The sequence below is a fragment of the Chiloscyllium plagiosum genome, unplaced genomic scaffold, assembly GCF_037043375.1.
Source record: "Chiloscyllium plagiosum isolate Xiang-an unplaced genomic scaffold, Cpla_swu_hap1 HiC_scaffold_9, whole genome shotgun sequence".
Taxonomy (NCBI): Eukaryota; Metazoa; Chordata; class Chondrichthyes; order Orectolobiformes; family Hemiscylliidae; genus Chiloscyllium; species Chiloscyllium plagiosum.
This window is the reverse complement of record NW_028270147.1, coordinates 3,545,433-3,568,726: the sequence shown is the minus strand read 5'-3', so window position 1 is coordinate 3,568,726 and position 23,294 is coordinate 3,545,433. Positions and strand designations below refer to the sequence as shown.

At 44.4% G+C, this 23,294-nt stretch overlaps 1 protein-coding gene across 2 annotated transcripts in view; it reads right to left on the bottom strand.

Annotated features, from left to right (window-relative positions):
- Positions 1-4,986: 4,986 nt before the first annotated feature.
- acadm (acyl-CoA dehydrogenase medium chain) overlaps positions 4,987-23,294 on the bottom strand; it is a 54,932-nt gene continuing 36,624 nt past the window's right edge. For both annotated transcript variants that reach the window (XM_087990349.1, XM_087990348.1), the window contains exons 11-12: positions 22,690-22,938; positions 4,987-5,340 (exon numbers count right to left, since the gene is read on the bottom strand). In XM_087990349.1, coding sequence (XP_087846475.1) covers positions 5,269-5,340; positions 22,690-22,938 — 321 coding nt within the window. In that variant the 3' untranslated portion in view covers positions 4,987-5,268. The remainder of the gene's footprint in view (positions 5,341-22,689; positions 22,939-23,294) is intronic.

Below are 23,294 nucleotides of genomic sequence, written 5' to 3'. Positions count from 1 at the left end.
CATTTTTGGACAGTGGGAAGAAACTGGAGCAGCCAGAGGAAACCCACACAGACACGGGGAGAATGTACAAACTCCACACAGACAGTCACCCAAGGCTGGAATTGAACCCAGGTCCTTGGCGCTGTGAGGCAGCAGTGCTAACCATTGAGCCACCATGCTGCCTGAATCCATATAGCCAGGGACCCATCATCCCCAACATTTTTAATGTGATAACCAACCTGCTATGTGGTACCATATCAAATGCTTGCTGAAAGTCCAAAAATACAACATCTAGAACACTATGTCATCCACTGCCTGTGTCACAATCATAGAATCCCTTGTGTGAAACAGGCCATTTGGCCCCTCGGGTCCACATCAACCCTCCGATGAGCATCCCATTCAAACCCACACCACACCCTATCCCTGTAACCTAACATATCCCATGGCTAATCCACCTAACCTACATAGCCCTGGACACTGGGCAATTTAGCATGGTCAATTCACCTAACCTGCACATCCCTGAACACTATGAGCAATTTAGTATGGCCAGTTCACCCAACATTACATTTTTGGACTGTGGGAGGAAACCAGAGTACCTGGAGGAAACCCACACAGACACGGGGAGAATGTGCAACCTCCACACCGACAGTCACCCAAAGGTGGAATCGGACCTGGGTCCCTGGAGCTGTGAGGCAGCCGTGCTAACCACTAAACCAACATGCTGCCCCATGACCTTGTCCAAAACTGAATTAAATTTGTCAGACATGACCTGCTATCAACAAAAGCATGCTAGATTACAAGGGCAATGGACAGGGTGAAATGAAAGCAGCAGTTCCCCAGTCAAAGGGGCAATAACAAGAGAGTGTGATTGTAAGGTGAAAGGCAGAAGGTTGAGAGGTTATTTGAGGAAACCGTTTTCACCAGGTGGTGAATGTCTGGAATGCACTGCCTGGGAGGGTACTTGATGCGAGAAATCTCATAACCTTTAAAAGGTACCCAAAAAGTACCTGCATGAGCAATTGAACTGTCATAACATTCGAAGCTTGAATGTTATGACCTTGTGTGGAAAATTGGGACTACTGTATATTTATTGTAGCTTTAATGGTACAGACTCAAGTGGGCCAAAGAGCCTCTTCTATGTTATATAGACTCTCCAGCCAGGCGGACGTAACCTCTCTACATCCACTGAGTCAAACTTCTTCACAGCATTATATGTGTCAACAAGATCACCTGTAGGTGTTCAAAGTTTGTGAGAAGATTTGTAGCTCGGGTGCTCGTTGTTGTGGTTCTGTTCGCCGAGCTGGAAATTTTTGTTGCAAACATTTCGTCCCCTGTCTAGGTGACATCCTCAGTGCCTGGGAGCCTCCTGTGAAGCGCTTCCGTGGTGTTTCCTCCGGCATTTATAGTGGCCTGTCCCTGCCGCTTCCGGTTGTCAGTTTCAGCTGTCCGCTGTAGTGGCAGGTATATTGGGTCCAGGTCGATGTGTTTGTTGATGGAGTTTGTGGATGAGTGCCATGCTTCTAGGAATTCCCTGGCTGTTCTTTGTTTGGCTTACCCTATAATGGTAGTGTTGTCCCACTACCATTATAGGGCATGTTGGAAGATCACCTTCCAACCTTCAAACTCCAGAGTATAGTCCAATTCCACTTCATCAGTTCTCACAAGGCACCTGTCAGTGCAGGGAGCTGTTCTCCGTTTTAGTAAATAATAGGGGGGGAACTAAAGAAAGGTCAAAGACAAAAAAACCCTATAATCGCAACAGAATCAGGAAAATACATTAAACAGACTAGGGCTCACTCATCTGGAAAACAAAAAGCTGAGGGATGATTTGATGGAGATCGAGGTCTGACAGGGTAGACATTGAGCAGTGCTTCCACATTTTAAGACAATGAAATTTAAATTTCTACATCCAGAATGGTTAGAATGTGGATAGTACACAGAGTGGTTGAGATCAAAAAGTGTGGTGCTGGAAAAGCACAACCAGTCAGGCAGCATCCGAGGAGCAGGAGAATCGACATTTCGAGCATAAGCTCTTCATCAGGAATGTGGGGGGCCCAAGGGGGCTGAGAGATAAATGGGAAGGATGTGGGGCTAAGTGGGGGGGAAGGTAGCTGGGAATGTGATAGGTAGATGAAGGTGGGAAGTGATGGTGAGTGGAGGATGGAGCAGATAGGTGGGAAGGAAGATGGACAGGTAGGCACCCACATGGGAAAATCTCTTCCTACTGTCCCCTTGACCACGACCTCACCTCCCAACTCCAAACTATCATCTCCCAGACCATTCAAAACCTCATTACCTCAGAGGATCTCCCACCCACAGCCTCCAACCTCATAGTCCAGGAACCCCACACCACTCGGTTCTACCTCTTCCCCAAAATTCACAAACCTGACTGCCCCGGCCAACCAATCCTCTCAGCCTACTCCTGACCCCCCCGACTCTATCGCCACATACCTTGACACCGTCTAGCTCCCTTTGCTCCAGGATCTCCTCATATACATTTGAGACACCATCCACGCTCTCCATCTCCTCCATGGCTTTCGGTTTCCTGGTCCCCAATGCCTCACCTTCACCATGGACGTCCAATCCCTACACACATCCATCCATTATGACAAAGGCCTTCAAGCCTTCCATTTCTTCCACCAACCCAAACAGTACCTTTCCATCGAGACACTCATTCAATTGGCTGAATTGGTCCTCACCCACAACAATTTCTCCTTTTGAATCATCCCACTTCCTCCAGGCCAAAAGGATAGCCATGGGCATCTACATGGGACCCAGCTATGCCTATCTCTTTGTCGGGTATGTGGAATAGTCCATCCTCCTAGCTACACCGGTACCATTCCCCATCTCTTCCTCCGCTACATTTATGACTGTATCGGCACCACCTCGTGCTCCCATGAGGAGGTTGAACAGTTCATCAACTTCACGAACACCTTCCACCTTGACCTCAAGTTCACCTGGACCATCTTGGACACCTTCTTCCCCTTCCTGGACCTCTCCATCTCAATTTCTGGTGACCGACTCAACACAGACATTTACCACAAACCCACAGACTCCCACAGCTACCTGGATTACATCTCCTCCCACCTTGCCTCCTGTCAAAATGCTATCCTTTACTCCCAATTCCTCCAACTCTTTACTCAGCGAGTCGTGAGTTCATGGAATGCCCTGCCAATAGCAGTGGTGGACTCTCCCTCATGGGCATTTAAGCGGGCATTGGATAGGCATATGGAGGATAGTGGGCTAGTGTAGGTTAGGTGGGCTTGGATCGGCGCAACATCGAGGGCCGAAGGGCCTGTACTGCGCTGTATTCTTCTATGTTCTATGACTCTGCCACATCTGATCCCAGGAGGACCGATTCCATCATAGACATCCCAGATGGCCTCCTTCTTCAAGGACTGCTATTTACCCTCCCATGTGGTCAATGATGACTTCCAGCACATCTCCTCCACTTCCCACACTTCTGCCCTTGAACCCCACCCCTTCAACTGCAACAAGGACAGAAGCTCCCTGGTCCTCACCTTCCTCCCCACCAACGTCCGGATACATCGCGTCATCCTCCACCAATTCCGCCACCTACAAACAAACCCCTCCACCAGGGATATATTTCCCTCCCCACCCCTGTGTTCCTCAGAGACCAATTCCTCCGTGTCTCCCTTGTTAGGTCCATGCCCCCCACCAATCCACCCGTCCCTCCCGGCACCTTCTCCTGCTACCGCAAGATGTTCAAAACCTGCGTCCACACCTCTCCCCTCACCTCCATCCAAGGCCCCAAAGGACCGTTCCACATTTGGCAGAGATTTACCTGCACTTCCACACAAGTCATGTCCGTTGCTCTCGGTTTGGTGTCCTCTTCATTGGGGAGACAGGATGCCAACTTGTGGAACGTTTCAGAGAACATCTCTGGGACACACACACCAAACAATCCCACTGTCGACCACTTCAACTCCCCCCTCCCACTCCATCAAGGACATGCAGGTCCTGGGCCTCTTCCACCGCCAATCCCTAAACACCTGATGCTTGGAGGAGGAACACCTCATCTTCCACCTTGGGACGCTCCAACCACATGGGATCAACATCAATTTCCCCAGTTTCCTCATCTCTTCTCATCCCCCCCCCCACCTTATCCCAGATCCAACCCTCCAACTCAGCACCGCCCTCCTGAACAGTCGTACCTGTCCATCTTCCTTCCCACCTATCCGCTCCACCCTCCTCTCCAACCAATCACCATCATCCCCCCCACCTACATCTACCTAATGCATTCCCAGTTACCTTCCCCCCAGCCCCACCCCCCTCTCATGTATCTCTTGGCCCTCTTGGGGCCCCCCACCCCCCCAAATTCCTGATGAAGGGCTTATGCTCGAAATGTCGATTCTTCTGCTCCTTGGATGCTGCCCGACCTCCTGTGCTTTCCCAACGCCACATTTTTTGCCTCTGATCTCCAGGATCTGCAGTCTTCACATTCTCCTGGAGTGATTGAGGTGAGTAGCATGAATATGATTGATGGAAGCTGGAAATGTGTTGCTGGAAAGGTGCAGCAGGTCAGGCAGCATCCAGGGAACAGGAGAATCGACGTTTCGGGCATAAGCCCTTCCTGAAGAAGGGCTTATGCCCGAGACGTCGATTCTCCTGTTCCCTGGATGCTGCCTGACCTGCTGCGCCTTTCCAGCAACACATTTCCAGCTCTGATCTCCAGCATCTGCAGACCTCACTTTCTCCTCTATGATTGATGGAAAGCTGGGATAAACATCTAAGAGAGAAATGATTACAAGGATGTGATGATCAAGTGAGATGAAAATCAGGTAGAACTCATGTTGAACATAAGCTCCAGCATAGATTATTTCAGTTGAACAGTCTGTTTCTGTGCTGTATGTAAAGTCAAGTCTACCATGTGAAGAACATTGACAAGGTAACAGGAACCTTTGGTGAGAACTTTTCAAGTGAGCAGGGTACCAGGTACAGGAGACTGAGACACAAAAAACAAACAAATTAAACTTCAACAACTCATTTAGCTGAAGTGTTTCTTTATTATTAGCTCTTTACTTGTTCATCTTGTTTTGTTCGATTACAGTTCACTTAATTCCAAAATCACTCGAGTGCCCCATCACTGTAAACTTTTGCGACACTTTCAGAAACTGTTATAGATACAAAAAGAGGTTCTGTTCTCAAGAAAAGTAAACTCTAATCCTTCTCCCAAGTGCATAGAAAGAAACAGGAGTTCAGGTGGTGGAAGTCTAGGAATCAGAATTGCATTGTGAAGCATTTAGATGATGTGCACAGACAGATCCTTCACTGCTCGTATTTCTCAATGTGTTGCCGTGCAATGATCATTCTCTGGATCTGAGCAGTGCCTTCATAGATCTGGAAAAGTTGTTGGATTTAAAAAATGTAATCAGAAATTGCAGCATGATTTAGTTTGTACATGTAACAGAAACAATCAAAACTAAATTAATTTGCCACATAAGAAATAGCTGCTGCCATTATGACTTCATGTATAAATAGCAATAAACCATTATATATAACTTGCATTTACACAGCACCTTTAATATAATAAAGATCCCCAAACAGTCCACTCAAAATCTCATACCAAGCTCCACGACGTGGTAGTTGGGCAGGTGACTAAAATTTGATCAAAGTAGAGAGTTTTAAGCAAAGCTTTCAAGAATGAGACACACACAGGGATTGGGTGCAGGGTGGAGTGGGGATAGGGGTGGATTCCAGAGCTTAGGGATCATATAGCTGAAACCATGGCCACGAATGGTTCATGCATTAAAATCAGGGATGAGTAGGAGATTCCAATTAGAGGAGCAGAGAGATCAGAGAGGGACATAGGTTACAGAAGTTGGTGAGCAGACTAAAGTTGGGAAGGAATCTTTTTTAAAAAAAAATCAATGCATTGTCAAACTAAGTGTCAGTGACAGGATGAGAGATGAACAAGGCCAGCAGAGTTTGAAAGACTTGTATGAAAAATAGAAATAAAACAGAAACTAGCAGGGGTAGAGCCTGATGTCGGTGATGTATTGCAGACTCCATCACTACGAGCTTGTCTGATTCACTCTGACATAACAACGCAATGCTCATGCTCACTGAGTCACACGTGCTCATTTAAACCCCAGTAACTGAGACTTCACCAAGAGAGAGGCACTCAATGTTCAGCCACTGAAGCATTCAAGTCAGAAACAAAACCTGACAGAGGTCAGGCAAATGTCAAAAGGACTCTTTGCGTTAAACAGCGCGTAAGAAAACATCTGACTACAGCTCACAGCTCAAACTGTGGCATTAAAGAGAAAGGAGATTGCACAACCTTCAGAAATGTGGCTGTAAGAGTTTGATATCATTTTAATATCAGAAAACCTGCAGCCATAAATGTGTAGTGAGATAAATGAGCAGAAAATGGCTTTAAAATGACACTGCTTGAGGGTTAAATATTGGAAGGAGTAACAGGCACGCAGAGTACTGGGCTAATGGTAAGATTCTTGGTAGTGTAAATGAGCTGAGAGATCTTGGTGTCCAGGTGCACAGATCCCTGAAAGTTACCACCCAGGCTGATAGGGTTGTTAAGAAGGCATACGGTGGGGATCCAAGATGGCGGCGACCCAGCAAGTCTGAGTCTATAGTGCTCCTCCCAAGACTTGGGTAAAGTGCGTCACCCACCCCCACCACACTCACCAAATCATTTATAATAGCTGTTTAATTTAATTAGTTGCTTAGTACTAAATTTAAACAATCTAATATTTAGTAAAAATGACCAAAGGGAAGGGAGCCCGCAGCTCTCAGCAAGCAGGAACCCCTCCCCCACCCTCTCCAGCTGCAGCTGAGGCGTCCACAGCCGCCCCGGGGGACTTACCTACAGTGACAAGCCTTGTGGAAATGATCTCCAAACTGGATGCGAAGATTGATGCTTTTATCGAAGAATCCCGAAATCGATGGGACTCACTCTTGGCCGCACGGCAAAAGCACGACCGAGACATCCAGGAAATCGAGCGCTGAGTCGGAGGGGCGGAGCTAAAGCCGCGACCTCCGAAACTACCGTGCAATTGGCCGTGGATCGGGTCCGGACTCTCGAACAGCGAGTCCGGAACTTAGAGAATCACATTGACGACCTCGATAATCGAGGTCGTCGAAAAAATATTCATTTGCTGGGCCTTCCCGAACGGGAAGAGGAAGGCCAGCTTACAGCATTCCTCGAGAAGTGGCTGCCACAGCTTTTAAATCTGGAAGCGGGATCAGGCCAGGTCAGGGTAGAATGGGCCTACCGGGTCACAATACGCAGGCCCGGATCGAACCAGCGCCCACGCCCGGTCCTGTTCCGGCTGCAGAGCTATAGGGAGAGGCAGATACTCCTAGAAGCTTCTAGAAATCTTGGAAAAGACCCCCAAGCTATGATCTATAAAGGATCCAAGATCATGTTATTCCAGGACTTTTCCCCAGTTCTGGTCCGAAAGAGGAAGGCATTTGATGAAGCAAAGAAGCGTTTAAGGGACTTAAATATTCAGTACTCCTTATGCTACCCAGCGACGCTACGCTTTAACCATGAAGGATCGCCAGAAAAGGCTAAGGAATTCTTGGACTCTCTTAGATAAACTATAAGAGATAATGGATGTTGGTTTGCCTTTCCGCTCGCTTTGGTTTATATCCCCCCCTTTTTTTTCTTTTTTCTTACCTGACTGTTTAATATTATCATGGGGGGTGGGGAGAGGGATTTGATTTTCTCCCCCCCCTTGGGGTTGTTTTCTTTTATTATTTTATGTATATGTGTGTGTGTGTGTGTGTGTGTGTGTGTGTGTGTGTGTGTGTGTATATATATATATTATGTATGTATGTGTATGTATGTATATATAAGCCTTTGGTTAGTGTTGGTGGGGGAAGGTGGTTACCTTATTCTATTTTACCTCTGTCTTTAGGAGGGGGGTGTTTCTCCCTTGTTATTTGTATTATTATATTTAATTATTATTTGTTGAGGTTGTAATTTATAGTTATATGTTTATATATGGTATTAACATCACCAAATATATCCAGGTGTTGGTATGGGTGAGGGTAGGGTGCTCACTGTTAACTCTAGCTTTGTATTATATCTGAATTCTCCTCATTTTATTGAGGAGCGCCTGAGTCAAGGGTGGGGCATTGGTTGGGAGAGGATATGATGGACTTTTGGAAAGGAAATGACCCCCCTGGGAACAAGGGGGAAAATCTCCACTTAAATACGTTTTATATTTTTTTTATTATTTAGAAATAGTTTTTTACTATACTGTTGTGAGTGTATTAGAGAGCCTTTATTTTTGTAAATTTTATATACTCTATGCTCGGGATGTTCTGGATAGGGTTTCCCCTCCCGAGGGGTCTCGGATTTGCCCGGATGATTATGGTTGATCAGTTGGTTAAGTGGTGCACCTGGAATGTCAAGGGGAGTAATTCGCCAGTCAAAAGGAAGAAAATATTATCAAATCGTAAGAAAGAAAGAGTTGATATAGCTCTCCTACAGGAGACACACCTTCGGATAAAGAACACTTGAAATTACGACAGGGTGGATTTGATCAGGCCTTTTTTTCTTCTTTTAGCTCAAAAAGCAGGGGAGTTGTTATTCTTGTTCGGAAGAATTTCCCTTTCAAAATCCTAAATCAGATAAAAGACGAACCTGGACGATATATTTTGATTAAAGCCCTTATAAATGGAGAGGAATATGGGATTTTAAATTTGTACTGCCCCCCGGCACACCCTTTTAAATTTATAACGGAAGCCTTTTCAAAATTGATGGCTTTTGGTGCCCGTCATACAATTATAGGGGGAGACTTTAATTGTATTATGGATCCGGAAATAGATAGGATTCCCAAGAGTACTGCAGGAGTATCTCCCAGATCTAGACAATTGGTGGATGTGAACAAAGAATTAGGATTAGTAGATGTATGGAGATGTCTTCATCCACAGGGCAGAGATTTTTCTTTCTACTCCAATCCACATAAATGTCATACCAGAATTGGTATGTTTTTTGCCCCCTCGATTTTTAAAAATTCCATATCATCCTGTAAAATAGGTAGTATAGCAATTTCCGACCACGCTGCTGTATATATGGAAACTAAGGCGAGGAACAATGGGACATCCCCTCGGCATTGGCGTATGGATCCCTTCCTAATGAAAGATAGTAAATTTGTAAAGTACTTCTCTCAAGAATTTAAAACTTTTTTAGAAATTAATTCAGGTACGGCAGGCTACCCATCAATGATGTGGGAGACCATCAAAGCTTACACGCGAGGTTTGATCATCTCCTACTCAGCGACCCAGAAAAAATTGAAGGGAGAACAACAGCGTCTGCTTGAAGCTCGCTTAAAAGCGGCTGAAACAGCATATACTGATAGACCTTCTATTATTAAATTGCAAAGGACTACGGCTCTTAGAACAGCTCTAAACACTACGCTTACTCAAGCGGCTAAGAGGGAAATATTATTTGCAAAACAAAGGTTATATGAATATGGCAACAAACCGGGTAGGTACTTAGCATTTCTTGCAAAGAAAAAAAAGGCCCCTCAGACTATTACGTCTATCAAGGAAAGTACGGGTATTTTGACTCATGATCATAAAAAGATTAATGTGATCTTTAGAGAATTTTATTCTGAGTTATATAAATCGCAGGATTGTGAAGACAGGACGAGGAGGATGCAGTCATTTTTTAAAAATTTGACCTTTCCGGGCCTAACTCCGGAACAGGTATCGGTCCTAAATGCTCCTCTAACAGTCCAAGAAATACTTGATGCAATTAGGCAACTTCAGAGCGGTAAGGCACCGGGCCCAGATGGTTTTCAAACTGAATTCCATAAAGAATTTACAGAAATAATGGCTGGTCCACTTATGGACATGTATAACTATGCATATAGTCAAGGCTGTCTCCCGCCTTCGCTGAAAGAGGCAAATATCTCTCTTATCCTTAAAAAAGGAAGGGATCCAGAAGATTGTTCGTCATACAGACCAATATCCTTGCTAAATGTAGATTTTAAAATTCTTTCTAAAAGGTTAGCATTGAGACTAGAAAGGGTACTGTCACATATCATAAAGGAGGATCAGACGGGGTTTATTAAGGGCCGTAGATCATCCAATAATATTAGAAGGGTTTTGAATATGATTCAAGCCTGTCATCAGGGAAAGATACCAGGAGTAGTAGTGTCATTAGACGCGGAAAAGGCATTTGATTGGGTTGAATGGTCATATTTGTTTTACACATTGGAAAGGTTTGGCATTGGACAGGTGTTTACCAAATGGGTCTCAACATTGTATAGTGATCCCAAAGCAGTTGTGGTTACCAATGGATTAGGTTCGGATAGCTTCAGTGTGGGTAGGGGCTGCCGCAGGGATGTCCTCTCTCGCCATTGTTATTTACGCTAATAATTGAACCACTAGCAGAAGCTATATGAGCTGATCCTAATATAACAGCCCCGAGGATTGGTACAGGTAAACATAAAATTACCCTTTATGCAGATGATGTTCTATTCCTCAGTAATCCTCTGATGTCTGTACCTCGCCTAATTCAAGTTATTAATACATTTAGCGCATTCTCAGGCTATAAAATTAATTTTTCAAAATCGGAGGCTATGCCAATGGGTGGCCTTGCTATGACACCCCACTTAGTGGACGGATCCCTTTTTCCCTTTCGTTGGTCCCTGGGGGGCTTCTTATATTTAGACATTTTTATTACTCCAGTATTTGGTCAGTTGTATAAGGCTAATTTTGTGCATTTACTGGAAAGGATAAGGCAGGACCTCCAGCGATTGGGAGACCTTCCAATTTCCTGGTTGGGTAGAATAGCACTAATTAAAATGAATGTCCTCATATGAGAATGCTTCCGGTGATGCTGCCGAGGATGGCTCTACGTAAATTATACGGCTGGCTGGGTTCCTTTATCTGGAATCATAGACGGCCCCTCATTAAGCTGAAGAAGCTACAGCTTCCACAGGCAAGGGGATGATTGGACTTCCCAGATTTTAGGAAATATTAGTTAAGTTCCCTATTAAGTTACATAGCTGATTGGGTCTTGTCTGATCCACAATCAATCTGGTTGGACATCGAGGCCTCTCAAGTAAAATACCCACTTATTAACCTTTTATTTTCAGACAAGAGGAAAATCATTACAGATCACTGTAAAAACCCTATAATACTAACCACAATTAAGGCTTGGAATATAATGCGGCAAAATGAGGGTAATTCACATAAAACATCCCCTTATGCACCGATAGTGGGAGCCTGGGGATTCCAACCGGGGTTTACAGATGCCACTTTTAAACTCTGGAGATCCAGGGGAGATCCAGGGGTATCTCATGTCTAGGGGACCTATTTAAAGATGGGGTCCTGATGTCTTTTGAACAGCTGTGTCAGAAATTCGGATTACCTAATGGAGACCTCTTTCGATATTTCCAAATTCGAGACTATATACAGAAGAAGACTACGTTATTAGATAGTCTTTATAAATCAGATAGAGAATGTAGTGTCCTACGACTAGTGGGGGTATCTTCTGTCAGTACTATTTATCATTTACTACATGATGAAGTATCGGGAGATATGGATAATCTGCTTAAAACATGGGATCAGGATTTGGGACTAGAAATCTCTATAGAAACATGGAATGATATTTGGGAAAACGCTAGAAGAATTACTATCTGTAACAGAACCCAGGCTATCCAGCTGAAGATACTTCATAGGGCCCATATAGCACCGGTTCGATTGGCAAAATTTAAGGCAGGAGCACCTCCAATGTGTCCAAATGTAAAATAGAGGTGGGCACTCTTGTACATTGCCTATGGACCTGTCATAAGATCCATAGATATTGGACCAAAGTAGCAAGTACCCTGACAGAAATTTTAGGAACGGAAATTAAAGTGGACCCTGTATCTCTCCTTTTGGGATTTTCGAACTTTCCCTCCCTGGACATGTACGGGAAGAGACTATTTTCTATTCTCTCTTTCTGTGCAAGGAAAAATATTTTGGTGAACTGGGTGGCTGAGGGCCCCCCTGGACTTTCAAATTGGCACAGATTAATTATGGAATGTATTCCCCTTGACTTCTTTACAAATATGGTGCACTGAAAGACCGAATTATTTTATAAAATATGGCAGCCCTTCTTGAATTACATAAATACAGATATCTCGGCTATCCTAACAAGGGCTTTTATTTAATTGAGATTACAAACCTGGCTGGTCCGGGGCCCTTGGGAGAGGAATCCCACATGAATACGGGTTTTATTACATTTGATGTTAACACATTCCGAGCATGTAAGAGACTTAAATATACACTCTGGTTAGTTGTAGGTTAGACTAGTAGACAGTTGAGTTTTGTTTTTTTTTCTTTTTCGGTATTTTTTTCTTTTGTTAAATTTTGGCTATCGTATATTTGATTTAATTTTTCTCAATGTTTGTATTTGAGAGTTTTGTTTATTTTTGTAAACTTGTAAAAATGTTAAATCTCTAATAAAAATATCTATATAAAAAAAAAGAAGGCATACGGTGTGTTAGCTTTTATTGGTAGAGGGATTGATTTTCGGAACCATGAAGTCATGTTGCAGCTGTACAAAACTCTGATGCGGCCGCACTAGATGTATTGCATGCAGTTCTGGTCACTGCATTATAGGAAGGATGTGGAAGCTTTGGAAAGGGTTAAGAGGAGATTTACTCGAATGTTGCCTGGTATGGAGGGAAGGTCTTATGAGGAAAGGCTGAGGGATGTGAGGCTGTTTTCATTAGAGAGAAGGTTGAGAGGTGATTTAATTGAGACATATAAGACATTCAGAGGGTTAGATAGGGTGGACAGTGAGAGCCTTTTTCCTCGGATGGTGATGGCTAGCACAGGGAGACATAGCTTTAAATTGAGGGGTGATAGATATAGTACAGAGGTAGCTTCTTTACTCAGAGAGTAGTAGGGGCGTGAAACGCACTGCCTGCAACAGTAGTAGACTCGCCAACTTTAAGGGCATTTAAGTGGACATTGGATACTTATAGATGAGAATGGAATAGTACAGGTTTAGATAGGCTTCAGATTTGTTTCACAGGGAGGCGCAACATCGAGGGCCGAAGAGCCTGTACTGCGCTGTCGTGCTCTATGTTCTGTTGGCTAGGTCACCAGGGAGAGATCAGATAGGGTCCCAGTTTAAAGAATCATTCATTGCAGCCTTTGATGTCTGATACATGCAATCAAATTACTTGAATGGTAAATAGGATAAGGCTGTTTAAAAAGTAAATGGGTTCCTTGGGGTTATTCACGTTATTGGAGTACAATAGCAAGGACATTATGTTAAAACGCTGTAAAACACAGTGAGGCCTCAGCATTGCCTTTCGAAACAGCTTTTAAATGAGGAGAAAGCTGTTAAGTATTTTAAAAAATTGAATGACAAATCTGACATCAGGTGATGCAATGGATGAGATGTTAAACCAATGATTTGTCTGACCTCTCCTGAATGTTAAAGTCAATATTTGGACTACATTGTTCAATTGAAGGCGGCTTTGGCTTGCTTTCATTGGTCAGAGCATTGTGCATAAAAATTGGTTATGTCATGTTGTGGCTTTAAAGGACATTGGTGAGCCCACTTTTAGAGTATTCTATACATTTCTGGTTGCCTTGCTTAATATATTAAAGGATATTATTAAATTGGAACGGATGCAGAATTGATTTACAAAGATGTTACCAGGACTGGAGGCTTTGAGTTATAACAACTGGCTGGATAGGCTGGGACCTTTTTCCCTGCAGCATCGGAGGTTGGAGGGTAATGTTAGAGAAGTTTATAAAATCATGATGGGCATAGATAGAGTGAAAAGCAATTTTCCCCAGGGTGGGGAGCTCAAAACTAAACAGCATAATTTTAATGTGAGAGGAGAAATATTTGCAGGTCCTAAATCAAGTTTCAGGGACGCAAGATGGCACCAGCAAGCAAGAAGTTGGTTTGAAGTGTGTCTACTTCAACGCCAGGAGCATCAGGACCGAGTTGGGTGAACTTGCAGCATGGGTTGGTACCTGGGACTTCGATGTTGTGGCCATTTCGGAGGCATGGATAGAGCAGGGACAGGAATGGTTGTTGCAGGTTCCAGGATTTAGATGTTTCAGTAAGAACAGAGAAGATGGTAAAAAGAGAGGAGAGGTGTGGCATTGTTGGTCAAGGAAAGTATTATAGTTGCAGAAAGGATGTTTGGGGACTCGTCAACTGAGGTAGTATGGGCTGAGGTTAGAAACAGGACAGGAGAGGTCACCCTGTTGGGAGTTTTCTGTAGGCCTCTGAATAGTTCCAGAGATGTCGAGGAAAGGATAGCAAAGATGATTCTCGACAGGAGTGAGAGAGACAAGGTAGTTGTCATGGGGGACTTCAACTTTCCAAATATTGACTGGGAACACTGTAGTAAGAGTACTATAGATGGGTCAGTTTTTGTCCAGTGTGTGCAGGAGGGCTTCCTGACACAGTATGTAGACAGGCCAACAAGGGGCGAAGCCACATTAGATTTGGTACTGGGTAATGAGCCCGGTCAGGTGTTAGACTTGGAAGTAGATGAGCACTTTGGTGATAGCGATTACAATTCTGTTATGTTTACTTTAGTGATAGAAAGGGATAGGTGTATACCACTGGGCAAGAGTTACAGCTGGAGGAAAGGCAATTACAATACGATTAGGCAAGATTTAGGAAGCATAGGATGGGGAAGGAAACTACAGGGGATAGGCACATTAGAAATGTGGAGCATATTCAAGGAAAAGCTCCTGTGTGTCCTAGATAAATATGTACCTGTCAGGCAGGGAGGAAACTATAGAGCGCGGGAGCCGTGGTTTACGAAGGAAATGGAATCTCTGGTCAAGAGGAAGAAGAAGACTTATGTTAGGATGAGATGTGAAGGCTCACTTAGGACGCTTGAGGGTTACAAGGTAGCCAGGAAAGACCTAAAGAGAGAGCTCAGAAGAGCCAGGAGGAGACATGAGAAGTTGTTGGCGGATAGCACAATGGGAGGATATTTAATTGGGGAAAAGGAAACTATGATACTATCAGACGTGAGTTGGAAAGCATGGACTAGGAGCAATTGTTCCATGGAAAGGGCACTATAGACATGTGGAGACTGTTTGAGGAACAGTTGTTGCGAGTGATGCATAAGTGTGTTCCTCTGATACAGGCAAGAAGGGATAAGATAAAGGAACCTGGGATGACGAGAGCGGAGGTGCTTCTCGTCAAAAGAAAGAAGGCAGCTTATGTCAGGTGGAGAAAGCAAGGGTCTTGCTCAGTTCTAGAGGATTACAGTCAGGTGAGGAAGGAGCTCAAAAATGGTCTGAAGAGAGCCAGGAGGGGGCACGAGAAAGACTTGGAAGGAAGGATTAGGGAGAATCCAAAGGCATTTTACACCTATGTGAAGAATAAGAGAATGATCAAAGAAAGAGTAAGGCCGATCAGGGATAGCATAGGGAACTTGTATATAGAGTCTGAGGAAGTAGGGGAAGCCCTAAATGAGTTTTTTGCTTCTGTCTTTACTAAAGAAAAAGACCTTGTAGTGAATGAAACCTTTGAAGAGCAGGTACGCAAGCTGGAACGGATAGAGATAGAGGAAGCTGATGTGCTGAAAATTTCGACAAACATTAAGATTGACAAGTCGCCAGGGCCAGACCAGATTTGTCCTCGGCTGCTTTGGGAAGCGAGAAATGTGCTTGCTTCGCCGCTTGCGAAGATCTTTGCATCCTCGCTCTCCACTAGTGTCATACCTGAGGACTGGAGGGAGGCAAATGTAATTCCTCTCTTCAAGAAAAGAAATAGGGAAATCCCCGGCAATTACAGATCAGTCAGTCTCACGTCTGTCGTCTGCAAGGTGTTAGAAAGGATTCTGAGGGATAGGATTTATGACCATCTGGAAGAGCATAGCTTAATTAAATGCAGTCAACACGGCTTTGTGAGGGGCAGGTCATGCCTCACAAATCTTACTGAGTTCTTTGAGGAGGTTACTAGACAAGTTGATGAGGGTCAAGCGATGAATGTGGTGTTTATGGACTTCAGCAAGGCATTTGATAATGTTCCCCATGGTAGGCTCGTTCAGAAGGTCAGGAGGAATGGGATACAGGGAAATTTAGCTGTCTGGATACAGAATTGGCTGGTTGACAGAAGATAGCGAGTGGTAATGGAAGGAAAGTATTCTCCCTGGAAGCAGTGGCGAGTGGTGTTCCACACGGCTCTGTTCTTGGGCCTCTACTCTTTGTAATTTTTGTTAATGACTTGGATGAGGAGATTGAAGGATGGGTCAGCAAGTTTGCAGATGACACAAAGGTTGGAGGTGTCATTGACAGTATAGAGGGCTGTTTTAGGCTGCAGTGTGACATTGACAGGATGCAGAGATGGGCTGAGAGGTGGCAGATGGAGTTCAACCTGGATAAATGCGAGGTGATGCATTTTGGAAGGTCGAACTTGAAAGTTGAGTACAGGATTAAAGACAGGATTCTTGGCAGTGTGGAGGAACAGAGGGATCTTGGTGTGCAGGTACGTAGACAGGGTTGTTAAGAAAGCATATGGTGTTTTGGCTTTCATTAACAGGGGTATTGAGTTTAAGAGTTGTGAGATCTTGTTGCAGCTCTATAAAACTTTGGTTAGACCGCACTTGGAATACTGTGTCCAGTTCTGGTCGCCCTATTATAGGAAAGATGTGGATGCTTTGGAGAGGGTTCAGTGGAGGTTTACCAGGATGCTGCCTGGACGGGAGGGCTTATCTTACAAAGAGAGGTTGACTGAGCTTGGACTTTTTTCATTGGAAAAAAGAAGGAAGAGAGGGGACCTATTTGAAGTGTACAAGATAATGAGAGGCATAGATAGAGTTGATAGCCAGGGACTTTCTCCCAGGGCAGAAATTGTTAACATGAGGGGTCATAGTTTTAAGCTGTTTGGCGGAAAGTATAGAGGGGATGTCAGAGGTGGGTTCTTTACGCAGAGGGTTATGGGAGCATGGAATGCATTGCCAGCAGCAGTTGTGGAAGCGAGGTTATTGGGGACATTTAAGAGACTGCTGGACATGCATATGGTCACAGAAATTTGAGGGTTCATACATTAGTTTACCTTACATGAGGATCAATGGTCAGCACAACATCGTGGGCTGAAGGGCCTGTTCTGTGCTGTACTGTTCTATGTTCTAGGATCGGGTAAACCCTAAGGCTTTCTATAGGTATTTAAGGAATAAAAGAATGATGAGAGTAAGATTAGGGCCAATCAAGGATAGTAGTGGGAAGTTGCATGTGGAGTCAGAGGAGATAGGGGAAGCACTGAATGAATATTTTTCAACAGTATTCACTCTAGAAAACGACAATGTTCTCGAGGAGAATACTGAGATACAGGCTACTAGACTGGGGTGGGATTGAGATTCACAAGGAAGAGGTATTAGAAATCCTGCAGAGTGTGAAAATAGATAAGTCCCCTGGGCCGGATGGGATTTATCCTAGGATCCTCTGGGAAGCCAGGGAGGAGATTGCAGAGCCTTTGGCATTGATCTTTAAATCATCATTGTCTACAGGAATAGTGCCAGAAGACTGGAGGATAGCAAATGTGGTTCCCCTGTTCAAGAAGGGGAGTAAAGACAACCCTGGTAATTATAGACCAATGAGCCTTACTTCAGTTGTAGGTAAAATGTTGGAAAAGGTTATAAGAGATAGGATTTATAATCATCTAGAAAATAATTTGATTAGGGATAGTCAGCATGGTTTTGTGAAGGGTAGATCGTGCCTCACAAACCTTATTGAGTTCTTTGAGAAGTGACCAAACATGTAGATGAGAGTAAACCGGTTGATGTGGTGTATATGGATTTCAGCAAGGCATTCGATAAGGTTCCCCACAGTAGGCTATTGTACAAAATGCGGAGGAATGGGATTGTGGGAGATATAGCAGTTTGGATCAGTAATTGGCTTGCTGAAAGAAAACAGAAGACTGAGAGGGGATCTGATTGAGACGTATAAGATTATGAAAGGATTGGACAGTCTGGCAGTAGGAAACATATTTCCACTGATGGGTGAGTGCCGAACCAGAGGACACAGCTTAAAAATACGGGGTAGACCATTTAGGACAGAGCTCAGGAGGAACTTCTTCACCAGAGAGTGGTGGCTGTGTGGAATGCTCTGCCCCAGAGGGCAGTGGAGGCCCACACTCTGGATTCATTTAAGAAAGAGTTGGATAGAGCTCTCAAAGATAGTGGAATCAAGGGTTATGGAGATAAGGCAGGAACAGGATACTGATTAGGAATGATCAGCCATGATTATATTGAATGGCGGTGCAGGCTTGAAGGGCTGAATGGCCTACTCCTGCACCTATTGTCTAGAGGGTTGTAGTTGATGGGAAATGTTCATCCTGGAGTCCAGTTGCTAGTGGTGTACCGCAAGGGTCGGTTTTGGGACCACTGCTGTTTGTCATTTTTATAAACGACTTGGATGAGGGCATAGAAGGGTGGGTCAGTAAATTTGCAGACGACACTAAGGTCGGTGGAGTTGTGGATAGTGACAAAGAGACATAGATAAGCTGCAGAGCTGCGCTGAGAGGTGGCAAATGGAGTTTAATGTGGACAAGTGTGAGGTGATTCATTTTGGTCGGAGTAATCGGAATGCAAAGTACTGGCCTAGTGGTAAGATTCTTGGTAGTGTATATGAGCAGAGAGATCTCGGTGTCCATGTACACAGATCCTTAAAAGGTGCCACTCAGGTTGACAGGGTTGTTAAGAAGACATAGTGTTTTAGCTTTTATTAATAGAGGGATCGAGTTCCGGAACCATGAGGATATGTTGCAGCTGTACAAAACTCTGGTGCGGCCGCACTTGGAATATTGTGTACAGTTCTGGTCACCGCATTATGAGGAGGATGTGGAAGTTTTGGAAAGAGTGCAGAAGAGATTTACTAGGATGTTGCCTGGTATGGAGGGAAGGTCTTACAAGGAAAGGCTGAGGGACTTGAGGCTGTTTTCGTTAGAGAGAAGAAGGTTGAGAGGTGACTTAATAGAGACAAATAAGATAATCAGAGGGTTAGATAGGGTGGATAGGGAGAGCCTTTTCCAAGTATGGTGACGGCAAACACGAGGGGACACAACTTTAAAATGAGGGGAGATAGGTATAAGACAGATGTCAGAGGTAGTTTCTTTACTCAGAGAGTAGTAAGGGTATGGAATGCTTTGCCTGCAACAGTAGTAGATTCGCCAACTTTAAGTACATTTAAGTCGTCAATGGACAGGCATAAGGACATACATGGAATAGTGTAGGTTATATGGGCTTCAGATTGGTATGACAGGTTGGCGCAACATCGAGGGCCGAAGGGCCTGTACTACGCTGTAATGTTCTAATGTTCTAAAATTTGCAAGAGACCTGAGGGGCAACACTTTCATACAGAGGGTGGTCATGTATGGAATAAACTGCTGGAGGAAGTGGTAGATGCAAATACGGTAACAACATTTAAAAGACATTTGGACAGATACATGAATAGGAAAGGTTTAAAGGGGTATGGGTTAAATGTGGGCAAACAGGACTAGGTTAGTTTGTGGGAAAGATTAGAAATAGAGGAATCAGTTTAAAGGTCTGCTGTCATCTATTTTAGGCAGACATGAAGAGGTTACTTATTTCTCAAAGAATGTCACTGGTTTGTGGAACTTGCTTGCCCCAAAGGAAATGGAGTAGTTGAAGAGTTTTGAGGCAGAGGTGGATAGATTCTTGACTAACAAAGGAGTATCCGGGAAAGGCAGCAAAGTGTTGTTGAGGCCACAATTCAATCAGCCATCGTGTTACTGAATGGAGAAGGCTGAAGGGGCCAAATGGCCTACTCCTGCTCCAAATTCTTCAGTTTGTAAGTTCAGCTTTGTGTTGTTGAGCTGGGATCTTGAGAAGCAGATATCACAGCGAAGGCTGTGTCACCTGAACCCTTTCACCTGAAGGTTAGAGGCGGCACGGTGGCACAGTGGTTAGTACTGTTGCCTTGCAGTGCCAGAGACCCGGGTTCAATTCCTGCCTCTGGCGACTCTGTGTGGAGTTTGCACATTCTCCCCGTGTCTGCGTGGGTTTCCTCCGGGTGCTCCGGTTTCCTCCCACAATCCAGGTACAGGTTAGGTGAATTGGCCAAGCTATATTGCCCGTAGTGTTAGGTAAAGAGGTAAATGTAGGGGAATGGGTCTGGGTGGGTTGCGCTTCAGCGGGTCGGTGTGGGCTTGTTGGGCCGAAGGGCCTGTTTCCACACTGTAAGTAATCTAATCTAATCTAATCTAATCTTTCGTAGCAGCACAAGCCTGCTTAGAAATTAGGGACATGAAGATCTGACTGTGAGTCAGCCAGCTTAAGGAATCCCCTGTGCAATGGTGCAGAAGCCTCATCCAATAGGTACACGATGTGGGCTGCCTGTGAGAGTGATGGCGCTGTCTGCAAGGTGCTATGGGCAGCATTCAAGTGTGGGCAGTGAACAGGAGTATGTTACTACTGTGGCATTGTAATGTTTTCTGAAATCTCAAAACACTTCCCAGCCAATGGCACACTGTTAGAATGTTGGATCTGCAATCACCAACACACACATACAGCAAGCTCTGACAAACAGTCAAGTTACAGTAATCAAATAACATGCGTGATGCTGATTGAGGGGTAAATATTGGCCAGGTAGGCTGGGATAAAGAGCCAGCTCTCTGAAGTTGTGCCAAGGAATCAGATGGAGCAGACTGGCTCTCAGTTAACACCTGATCTGAAAGACAGCACCTTTGACAATGGAGCACTCCCTCAGTAGTGTATTAGACCGACAGTCTTGATTTTTTTGCCCTCAAGTTCTTTCATGGGCCTTCAACTTAGAACCTTATGGCTCAGCAATGAGGGTGCAACAAACTGAACCATAGCTAGAACAGAACATGATGTGGGAAAATATCGCAGTAAAAAAAAAAACGATGGAGAAACAGAATTTTATTTTCAGCACAGAGATTAGTATATGTTGGCATACAGAGGGGACTAGGTGTTCTTGAAATGTAGACTCAAAGTTAACATGAAAGTACTAGAAATTAGAAAGGCAAATGGTATGCGAACCTTTATCACATTGGGATTGGAATACAAGAGTAAATATGTCTTATAAATACTTTTAAGGGCTTTAGTGACTGAACAAATGCAGTACAGTGTTTGGGCTTTGGGTTTTCTTACTCAACAAAGGATATCTTGCCTTAAGGAGGAGTGAGCTAAGGTTTTATTGGACTGCTTCTTGGGGCGTATGGATCGTCTGTGCAGAGACTGGACAGGCAACATCTGTAATCCTGAAATCATGAAGAATGGGAGGTAATCTGATTGAAATGGCGAAGGGACTTGACAGGGTGGATGCTGGCAAGATGCTTCCTGATTGGGCAGCACGGTGGCACAGTGGTTAGCACTGCTGCCTCACAGCGCCAGAGACCCAGGTTCAATTCCCGCTTCAGGCGACTGACTGTGTGGAGTTTACACACTCTCCCCGTGTCTGCGTGGGTTTCCTCTGGGTGCTCTGGTTTCCTCCCACAGTCCAAAAATGTACAGGTTAGGTGAATTGGCCAAGCTAAATTGCCCGTAGTGTTAGGTGATGGGTAAATGTAGGGGAATGGGTCTGGGTGGGTTGCGCTTTAGCAGATCGGTGTGGACTTGTTGGGGCCGAAGGGCCTGTTTCTAATCTAGAAAACTGGGCCGCAGTCTCAGACTGGGCGAGTCATTGAGGAGAAACACTTTATTCTGAATCTTTGCAAGATGTGATCCCCAGAAAACTACAACTGGAACATATTTAAGACAAATACCAATGGGATTGATATACTAAAGCAATTAAGAGACATGGTGATCGTACGCGATAGTCAAGAGGAGATGGGCAGTCCAGGCTCGAGGTCCAGCTAGCTGACTGCTGCTCCTATTGCTTCTGTTCTTATCAAGACAGGTGTTTCTCCCTCAACTAGCAATGAAGGGACAGGTGCTCAAAATCAGAGCACTTCAGATAGGGAAACAAGAACAAACTACTCCCAACAGCAACAGAGTCAGTGAGCAGAGGATACAAATCTGATGGAAATGGCCACAGAACTGGAGGTGAGGTGACGGAAATGATTGCTTACACAGTGAGGTTTTGAGATCAGAATGCACTGAAAGGCTGGTGAGAAAAAATAATTCAATCATAACTTGCAAAAGGAAGTTAGAACTCGAAAACTTGTAGGGCTATGGAGCAAGAGTGGGTGAAAATGGGGCAAATTGGATAGCTCTTTCAAGAAGCTGACAGATATGATGGGCCAAGTGAGCTCCTGTGTGCTACACCATTTGGTTACCCTGAGATTTGGCAACAGACTGTTATATTCTTTAATTTCGCAACAAAGTGGTGGGCAAACAACAGGTAATTAGCAACATTAATGTAAAATACTGGATGCTGGAAATTTGAAACTGTGACAAAAACTGCTGTAAATCATTCTGGCAACTTCTGATGATAGAGAAGCAGTTAATGTTTCAGATCGATCACCTTTCAGTGGCCAATTATCAATCCACATACCAAATGAGGGCATTAAAAAACTCATTATCATGTCATCATCTCATTATTGCTTATGGATAGCTTGCTGCACTAAACTGGATTGCTGTGTTCCCTATGTTACAGCAAGTACACAAGAAAAATCTCTCTTATCTATAAAATGTTTGGTTTGCACTGAGTTTGTGAAAACCACGGCAGAAATGCATCTCTCTTTCTTGTTTGAAGGACCAGTACAATTTAAATCAATGTAAAAAAAGTAGACATTGTGCTACTTGCCTGGTAGATTTTAGCATCTCTCATCAGTTTCTCGACAGGATATTCACTGTTGAAACCATTGCCCCCAAAGATCTGGACAGCATCACTGGCAACCTGATTGGCGATGTCTCCCGCAAAGGCTTTTGCGATGGAGGCGTAGTACGTGTTCCTCCGTCCCTGGTCTACTTCCCAGGCCGCTCTCTGGTAACCTAACCGTGCCAATTCCACCTTCAGGGCCATGTCTGCCAGCATGAAGGAAACTGCCTGATGCTGTACACACAGAGGGAGGAACAACATTCAGCTGAGGCATGGGTATCACTGTTACATTTCCCCAACCCAACTATGCCCCCTCAGAATCCTGCATTACAGGAGGTCATTCTGTCCATCGTGCCTGTGCTGATTTGCTGAAACAGCTATCCAATTAATCCACACCCCCCAAAACACTTTCACCTGATTTAATCTGTCAAGACTTCATTGTTTTGAACATCTCAATTAAATCTCCTCTTCACCTTGTCTCCTCCAAGACAAATAACCCCAATCTCTTTAGTCTCTCATATTATCGAAGTTCCTCAGTCGTGGTATCCCCACTACAGTGATCCTTACCAGAGACCAGTTTATTTCATCAC